Raw genomic sequence first — 9,515 nt, 5'->3', positions numbered from 1 at the left:
CTTTCCAGTGGGTGGTTTTGACAGTCCAGGATGCTCTCTCTCTCTCTCTTCTGTCTCTCTCTCTCTCTCTCTCTCTCTCTCTCTCTCTCTCTCTCTCTCTCTCTCTCTCACACACACACACACTCATACACACTCATCACTAGTACTCACAGGAGATTTTCAGAGCGCTACAGGATGGAAAAAAAGTGCCTCTTTATGCTGCGAACAGGGAAACCCCTTTGTGTCCTGCTTGATTGGAAAGAACCGTTAAGCTGTGTAAAGTGTGAAACCATACCGCAGCTGTTTGCTGATCATGACTCAACATTATACAGTCCTTGGTAGTGTAAAGAGATAACGGCTGCTGCATGGCCACAAACTCAGCAGAGGATGTAGTGGCTCCAGCTTAGCATCTGTCACCTCTGTTGCCATAACATGTAAGTAACATGGTGGTTTCCCCAGTTCAGTTGGGCTGTTTTTCATAAGAGGTTGCAGCTGTATTATTTCGAGGGACTTATCTTGTGTCTTGTAGCGGTTCTGTAAAAATCAGGTAGAAGACAAAAGAGAGGAAAAGCTGAAGTGGATAATGATAAAACCAGGCTGGAACATCTCAACTGGCTGCAGTCGTCTTCTTTTTCTCTTCCACTCCTTCTGATACGCCATCAAAATCTCCCGTGACCTTTTGTTTATAACGGAGCCAGTCAAGCTGTGATCACATTCTTACCTTCAAGGCCAAGACTCCTGCAACGCCACCGAGCAGCAGAAAATGCATGCAGTTACACACGTTGTCTTCCCCCTCAGGGTGAGGGGAGAAAGCTTTGTCTTGTGTTAGTACCTTATCTCACCCACAAGGCTTGGCTGAACATAAAGGCTATAGTTAGCGTCAGGTTGTGTTCTCCTTCGGGTTATGGTTATATAATCTGCTTTAGTGTGAGAGAAGGCACTGTTATGGCTGATGGTTTCCTTCACTAGTGTGGTATGAAAAAAATACTTCTACAGGGCAAGGCATACTTCCACACAGTGAACTGGCGCGAGTGTTTCTCCGTCTCTTGCTGGCAGGCTAACTCTTTTCCTCTCAGCGTTGTCGTAGCTCTCATGAATGTAATTCCTCACTGCTTAGCCAGGTGACGGCACACATTACAAAAAACTTGGGGTGTTACATTTTGTATTCATTTGTGGCAGAGGATTCTAAGCAGAGGAAAAAAACATCATGAAAACTTAAGTCATAGGTCTTAGTTGCATGCCCCCTTGCAATTGTCAATATTGTATCCCTGTTGTTATCTTCCACTTGTTATTCCTGTTCATCTTTTTTGATGCAGTTTATTATTGTTTTGCATATTAATTGGTGACTTTCAACAGTTTCCTTTTACATATGAAACACTTTTGCTGGTATTTTAACCAATGCACCTGCAATTTGGGACTTTTGAGCTACTTATAACTTTAAAATCACCATTGAATTGTCATTTTAAGTTACTTTAGAGTTTAATTAACTTTCCATGAGGGGTTTGCAGTGTTGTCTACACCCAGTACATGACTTACAATGTCAACAACAGGCATTCAGAGTTATTTCAAAGCTATAAAGTTTAAGACATTTCTGTGTTGAAATCCAGCCAGGTTCCCCAAAATTGCTCTATGTGCAACAAAGCATCGCTCAAGTGTCATGCACTGTTGGCCTCCGGTTGAACTTTTCATCTCTACCCTCATTTATATCTTATCTGCACTGTGTCATACTCAGCAAAGGTGAGGAGGTTAAGAAAGGAGAAGTGGAAATTGAAATTGAAGTTTTGCTTCCTTCTGCATGCACCTCTGTGTCTCTGTGTATGTGCTAGTGTGTTAAGCATTAACCGATGGGAAGGTTGTCATGCCTTTCACCCCACGGTCAGCTACCTTCACAATGAAATGAAGAAGAAGCTGTCTCATATCCTTATGTTAAACATGCCCCATTTTCCTTTATTAATGTATCATACCTCATCTCTCTCTTTCTTTGACATACAGCTGATGTAGTACACTCGTACTAGTACACTCACTGTATGAGTACTTTGTATCCACTTTCATTTTATGGAGGCATGGCCTGTTCTTAATAAAAATGTATCCATGTTTTTATAGAGCCATGTATCATGTTATATTTCTACCCAAAAAACACTCTAAGCCGCTCTAATCTTATATTGCCTGAGCAGTATATACACAAAATCCATTTCTCAAACTGTTAAATCAACTGTCATGTCATAGCTGTTGTAGGGGATCACGGGTGTACAGTATTACCAGTTTTAGTTTTTTTAAGCACATGGAATAATAATTCAGATTACTTGTTGACTGATTTGATAGGTGACAGTGGTACAGAACCAAAGGTAAAGGCTTCACCCAATGATTATTTTCATCAACGTCATTTATTTCTAATTTTGCGTATATAAAATGTTAAGAAATAGTGAAGAATGTCCATTGCCAGTTCCCAGATCCGAAGTTGCATCTTCGAATTGTTTGTTTTTTGGTCTCTCAGCATGGCAGCAGCTGTTTTGAACTAAACTCTTGGCTGCTTCCCACCTCCTACCTAATAGCTGACCTCCCCCTTAGGTGAAGGCTGTGCAGTGTCCGTCAGGCTCAGGAACCAAACCTATCTCATCGTGTGTATTGATATTGCGTCGACCTAAAGGACACGCAGCGAGCAGCACATTACCTCATCTGTAACACTAGCTGCATTGTGCTGAATTTTGCATGGTCACATTGACCTGGTTACTCCTTCATTATTCATGGTGATGGGAGGAAAGCAGCTAAATGAATACATACACACACACATGCATGCATGCATATCTAAAAGGTGCAGGCCATGGGAGATTTAAAGGAGCATCAGGTTGAAGAGACGTGTGCTGTTGGCTTCACTGCTTGAAACAAAAGAGCCATGTGACTAACTCGCTTGTGTGTTCGTGCCTGTACGTGCGTGTGTGAACTCAATCAGTCCTCGGGCAAAAGAGGGTGTGGGAGAAATACAGCACAGGAGACATAACACCCGGACCATTAGCGACCCAGCTCACATAACCCAAGCGCTAGTGGCTGATAGACATGCGTAAACACATGGCACCGCTTCCCCGTATTCACTGTGGTTTCAGTATTCAACACCTCTCCTCACCCCCCACCACTGGCCTCTTCTTTCTGACGCTACACTTGGGCGGCTCACAAATATTTGCCATGGTCCCTCTGCAAGCTCTCAGAGGGCAGGATTAATGGTGGTGTGTGCCGCACACCCAGGGCCAGACAAAGCCTCCCCATCTGGAGCTCCAACCCGTGACTTGGGAACAGAGGCAACACACAGAGCCTGGCCGAGGCAGCCCGGGGAGGCGGGGGGGGGGGGATCTATAGGCACCACTTAAATGAGTCCTGGGCAGTCCTGCAGATGAATGAAGGGGGCGTCGCCATCTTTTGATGTGATGGAGAGAAGAAAGGTCCTACATGCCGGCCTGGGCCTGGTGCCATACCAAATGGATCACATTACCCCTACCAGCTGATTAAACAGCCATATATGCATCCATTGCTGTAGTTTTTTTTTTTTTTACTACATTTTGCGTAGCAAAAATATGTTTGTCTCTCTGTTACAACCTTTTACATTAACAGTATCTCCCAACTGCCTCCTCTGTCGGTCCCATCCCCAGGTTGGAAAGCACTGGCCTAAGTCTCCAAATTATTTTCTTGGTTTTATTATAAGAAACTGGGTATTTTTGGATTAAGCATTTTCTCGTACAAGTCCCCAGTTGGTCTGTTTTAGTAGACTGTAGATATATTAAAAAAAGTCTGGAACACAGTGTGACAGCTGGTGATAGAGACAAAAAACATGCGTAACCCTACAGGGGCTTTTGGCAAGCAGCTAGACAGCCACCTTAAGCGCGAAGATATCAAAACACAGCAAAAAATATCACTAAACGTTTCACTTTTAGTACGTTATTGTTGTTAATGAATACGCTCTTATGATCACTCTGAGAGGACATAAACCCTTTATATTACCAAAACCTTCCCCTCAAGCTTAAACAAGACAGCCTGTAGAGTATTTCTGCTTGGTTCTGTTCATGCTTTGTACATTCAGTTTTGTTGATGTGGCTGATAGCATCAAACTGTTTACCGAGCCTTTGTGTGTTTGTTCCTGTTTCTTCTCGTGATGCGTGTCCTCAAGCATGTACTTTTGCCTCTCCTCCCTCAGGCCCAGTGACGAGAGGCACTCAACGGTGATGGCTGACGGCACTGTGGACAATCTGGCTCAGGCTGTGGACATGATCCTTAATCAGAGGCACTGAGTACAAGGCCGGACACTCACTTACTGTGACCCTGGGTGATAAAGGCTGGTGCCCAGCAGTGTTTTCATATAACTCTTAAGTGTTGTATCCAGTAGGAAGGGTGTACTGCATTGAGGTATTTCAAGTAACATGTCAAAGCAGTACAAAACTAAAACACCATCCATACTTTATATCCTGTAACTGTCAGAACTCATTGAACTGTCAAATATTGGAAACATCCATCTGATGCTCCACATAGCATGACATAAACTAGAATTGAATTTGCAGAACTATTACTTAAGTCTACAAGAGATAAGCTGAACACTTTAGGGCTGCACTGTGCATTTGCCATGTACTGGCTAAAAATAGTACTAAAAAAAATAGTTGGCATAGATAGGATACCTCAATTTGACACAAATGTGCTTGTAACCAGCTGCCAGACAGTTTCTAGTCATACTGGCTTTGCACAATTGAAATGCAGCTGTGGTGTATTTTAACATACATTGATAAATGTAGGTAGCCGATTATTGTTGTTGCTCACTCCATTTACACAAAACATGCACAACCTTAATAAACTAGCAGGGAGTAGTCAGTAATGCAAGTATTATTAAAATAAAGCAATTTTTACTAGCTGTTAAAAACATTTGTCTCCCTAAATTCTCCCTGAAGTCACAGAACGTTTTTTTCAAGGTCTCAAAGCACTTGGGAAAACGTAGCCTTGGATCTGGCTTAAACTGATATATATATATATATATATATATATATATATATATATATATATATATATATATATATATATATATATATATATATATATATATATAAACAAATCGCTGGAAATGGGAAGTGAGCTGGTCTCGGAGATGATAAATGCAGAACCCAGCTGAGTGTGATGAATTACGCTGGTGCTTGAGCTCATGTTTCCCCCTCTGTAAACAAAAATGAAATGAGCTCTCCATCATCGGGCTAAAGAATCACCAATCTACGACTGCTTATCTTTATTTACTTGACTGTAAGCCGCCACTGCTGGGAGGTTGTCCCGTCTTCGTTACATTGTTAATTGCCGCTCATTAGACGTCGCACATTCACTCCACTGTCGACGGTGAGGTTAAATAAAAAATGGAAGGAGGAAAAAATTGGTTATTGGGCTTTTGTATGCCAGCTGGATCATTGAGGCCCTCTGGAAGTGGGGCGTGAAACAAACGATTCTCCATCGCTGCCCCAAAGGTTTCAGTGCACCAAATAGATTCAACAAGAACAAAAGCCCATTACCAAGTGATTCATTGAGGTCTTTCTGGTTCACTTTGCCATTCACTGACACAAGCTTTAAATGTTATTGGGCAATTAAAGGTAATGAAATGCTACAGAGTATTATGAAACTGTGCCTGAGCTGCATGTACCACTCCTATATCTGATGGGGAAATAAATATTAATGTGCACGGCAAAGTACTATCAGCTGGTACCCAGTTTTCTAACAGCTTACACATTGTTTGACTCAGTGTTTTGTCCATTATGGTACCGCCCATTGGCCTTGTATGGAGCTATTAAACATGTATTTGACTACTCTCGAATGAATTCACTTGGCTTTAACTAAGTTCTTTTTTTTCCAGTTCATGGAAGTGCAGTCATTCTGAAGGGTGTAGGCCACAGTTTTCAACACCTTCTCTTGGCAGGTTCATCATCACTAGTTAAACATAAACACACACACATGCCCCAGAGCTAGCAGGTTGATAACCACATCTCTCATGCTGGCCCGAGATAATCCACCCCCTTTTACACAAGTTACTGTACAAATTAGCAGCAGTTTACCTCTGCAGGCTGCCATTTATTTTATTCATTTATATAGAATAATATAATGATAGCCATGATAGGTAAACAGTGATATAGTCCTCCTGGAGTGCAGCACATTGATTCATTTACTGTTACTGCAGACTGCAAGATTACCTTTCAAATAATGAGATGACCTCATTTCAGGAGACATGTCTGGGCATGTATGACCTCAGTATTGACAGACATAATCCAAAGTGTCAATCATTGACTGAACTAAGCTGCTGTTGTTGTTGTTGTTGTGGTGGTGGTGGTGATTTTCCAGTTGGAAGCTATTGGCACATCAGTTTGTCATCTTTGGACTTTTTTTTACATCTCAATTGTTTTCAGTGTTTTCTCACTGTATTACAAGACCATAGTTAACTTCACTGTTGACTCTCAAGTAAACACAGTTAGTTCTGAAGCGATTAAGAGCTTATTTTCTTCAGTCAATCAACAGAAAATCAACAGAAATGAATTAAAGCTTCAAGCATCAATGAATGGGCCCTTTCCTAATGGTATTCCTATCAGCCTCAGCTGTACTCTGTTTTGTGCTAATTAGCAAATGTTAGCATGCTAACATTCTAAACTAAGATGGTGGACATGGTAAGTCTCCATCAAACCTATTTTTTTCTCTGTCTTATATTTTTATTAGCAACTGGAAGACCTTGGGCTTTGGGAATCTGAAACAGACATTTATCTCTATTTTTCTGACATGTATAGACTATTTATAAACTATTAACTTCAATCAACTATTCCAGAAAAATTGTTCGGTCTTAAACTCATAATTTTCCAAACTTTGCATTTTTCTTGCAAATGTCATTTTCATCAAACCTCGATTCGCGGCACACTTCAGCGAGATGTTTATCGTAAAATATCGGCTTCTGCAGTCATAGCAGGACAGGTTTATGACGGATTATGAATGATATGTGTATGCTAGAGTATCCCTTACATCCCTCCTCTCTCTTTACAACCTCAGGCCATTAAACTCATGATCTCAGTTTCATCTTATGTTGAGTGACACATCAGGGACGCAAAGCCCTGTAGCATGTGTCTGTCAGGAGGAGACAAACACATGCTACATGAAGAGGAGAATGTGGCTCTCAGTTAATGTGTCATGCCCAATTTCCAGCATCCAGGGCTAACTTTCTCCTGGGGTCCTCATTTTCAGAGTTTGCATTTGTTACCAAATCCAACAAAGGTGTGATGGTTTTGTTTTCTATAAATGTGCCATTGATAAGTGACTTCCATTTATTTGTTGAAGTGATTATGAAATTAAATCTAAAATAAAGTGTAGACATTTTTAGAAATGAGGCCTGTTGTATATTTAGTAAATCGTCAGATACCACAGGCCCCTTCGAGATCTTTGCTTTCTCAAGATCTTTGCTTGAGATTACTGCTGCGGTGTGTCTCCAACACATGAGCCAACATTCATATACGTTTTTTATGTCATCTGTTTGGGTTAGGCTCCTTTTACACGGCATGCATGCTGCTGCCCTTGAAGCACACCTGCATTTACCCACCTTAACAACTGCCAGCTGTGTGTTACCTTGAACTTTCATCTCCACTCATTTGGCTCTTCCTGTTTGACAGGAAACAGCGGAGCAGCTGACCAGACAGCGCCGCACACCTGCAGCCCAAAATGCACCGTTATCCATGGAAACATGCACTTGTTTTTTCTGTGTGTGGAGCGCTGGTCCATGTGGGGGCCTGTTGCTCTTACTCGCCAAGCCACATGGTTTCCCCACATTTCATCACTCTCCTTCCCTTGTGGGCAGCCGTGCCAACAGCACTCGTTGGAGGGAGGGCTCTGAAACTTCAGAAGTCATCGGGTTTGGGGCGGAGTCCTGAATTTCCTCCCTCTCCTGGCTGTGTGTCCCCCCTCCGAGTCTTCACAAGCAATCTAAGAAGTGTCTCAGTTCATACACAAAGCAGTCTGTACGCCAACATGGTCACAGCCGTCACAGGTCCCTCCGGGGACACGACCCCTGCTCAACTGCCCGCTAAAGCCTCTGAGGCCCGGCTCTTCAGACACGAGGCATGACCCCATGATGTCATACCCGAGCGCGTGCGTATGTATAATCCAAGGAAAAAAGGGTGGTCGTATGACACCATGCAGTGTAAACTAACTGTGCTGGTCTGCAAAAGGTTACAGCTGACCCCATTTTTAAAGTTGTCTGCCTCTGATGGGGCTCTCTCCTGTGAAGGTGTCCAGTTACCTTTTGTAAAAGCCAAAGCGTTATACGCTCACAATTTAAATCCTACAATCCTCTTGCTGAATGGCCAACGTTTTAAATTTGAGAAGGCTTGTATGACCTTGATACATTTCTTCTATTGAGGTGCAGGATATTGCTGCTCAGACATAACACTGACTGAACTTTGAAAAACTACTTTTGTACCTCAAACACATTTGTGGTTTTGGTCTCGAAAGTGTTTGGGTGAGATCTGCGGATACAATAGTGTATCCATTTTGTGCATATGTACGGAAAAAGATGTACAGCTTTTTGTTCAGATGTCATTTAGAGCTCAAGGCAAAGTTTTTGCTCCTTTTTTTCAGCTTGTTTTATTAGAAAAGCTCCAGACAAACACTTGCACAGCAACTGGAAATGTTTTGTGGCCGGGTGGTACTGCTAAATTGCTTTTCACCCTGACCACATTTAAGCTGCCAAGCGGGGGTAGGCACCAAACCTAGAAACTAGTGCCAACATTCAGTTTCATTCACATACGGTTTGAATTTGTTTATTAGAAAAATTCTACTGAAAAAGAGTAATTTTCAAAAATTCAATTTGCTATGTCATTTTCTCTTCATTTTTGTGAAATGGAAAATCTCTCACATACCATTTTGCACAACTACCGTTCATTTTAATTAATTGATTTGAATTCAACCTTTGAATTGTTGATGGAAAGTGTTGAGGGAAAAACGTATTATTATAGTAAAGCCTGTTATGCACCATTAGTATACCGGAAACGTGACATTAAACTCATGTGAGCACTGTGTGGGACATCTGTTGCTTAAGAACTGAATGAAGTGTGATGTGAATCATCATTAGAGCAGATAAGAGCGAAAACCACCCTGTTGTCACTGCTGATGGGGGTTGTGGATGACTGTATTACAGAACATCTGCACAACATGCCCCTCCTGTTGTACTCCTATCTTCTCTCAGAACACAGCCTCCTTTCACTTCTGTCACTCCACTGATTAAAAACCGGGGGCCTTCGGTGTGTCAGTCTGCCACACAGCACGTTTACAAGGGTTCTGTTGACCCATTTCCTTCTCGACTCATTACCCAAAAATGGCTTAACCAGAGACAGGCAGCTCTGTGACTGTGTAAATATTACCTCACTATGCAAGCATACAGATTCTCATGCAACAACATAATAATGCAATCCACTACAGGAGTAGTTTATGCTTTGTGTGGTATTTGTGCCTGGTGTATAGCATGTCGAGCAATCTTCAAATTACTTAGCCTTTAA

The 9,515-nt window shown here is 41.9% G+C and overlaps 1 protein-coding gene across 1 annotated transcript in view; it reads left to right on the top strand.

Moving 5' to 3' along the window:
- The window catches only part of lhpp (phospholysine phosphohistidine inorganic pyrophosphate phosphatase), a 28,348-nt gene extending 22,548 nt beyond the window's left edge, over positions 1 to 5,800 (top strand). The window contains exon 7 of the mRNA XM_078279571.1: positions 4,163 to 5,800. Within this exon, the coding sequence (XP_078135697.1) occupies positions 4,163 to 4,256 (94 nt within the window). The 3' untranslated portion in view covers positions 4,257 to 5,800. The remainder of the gene's footprint in view (positions 1 to 4,162) is intronic.
- Positions 5,801 to 9,515: the final 3,715 nt, after the last annotated feature.

The sequence above is a fragment of the Sander vitreus genome, chromosome 21, assembly GCF_031162955.1.
Source record: "Sander vitreus isolate 19-12246 chromosome 21, sanVit1, whole genome shotgun sequence".
In the NCBI taxonomy this organism is placed as follows: domain Eukaryota; kingdom Metazoa; phylum Chordata; class Actinopteri; order Perciformes; family Percidae; genus Sander; species Sander vitreus.
This window is presented reverse-complemented; position numbering and strand designations above follow the sequence as displayed.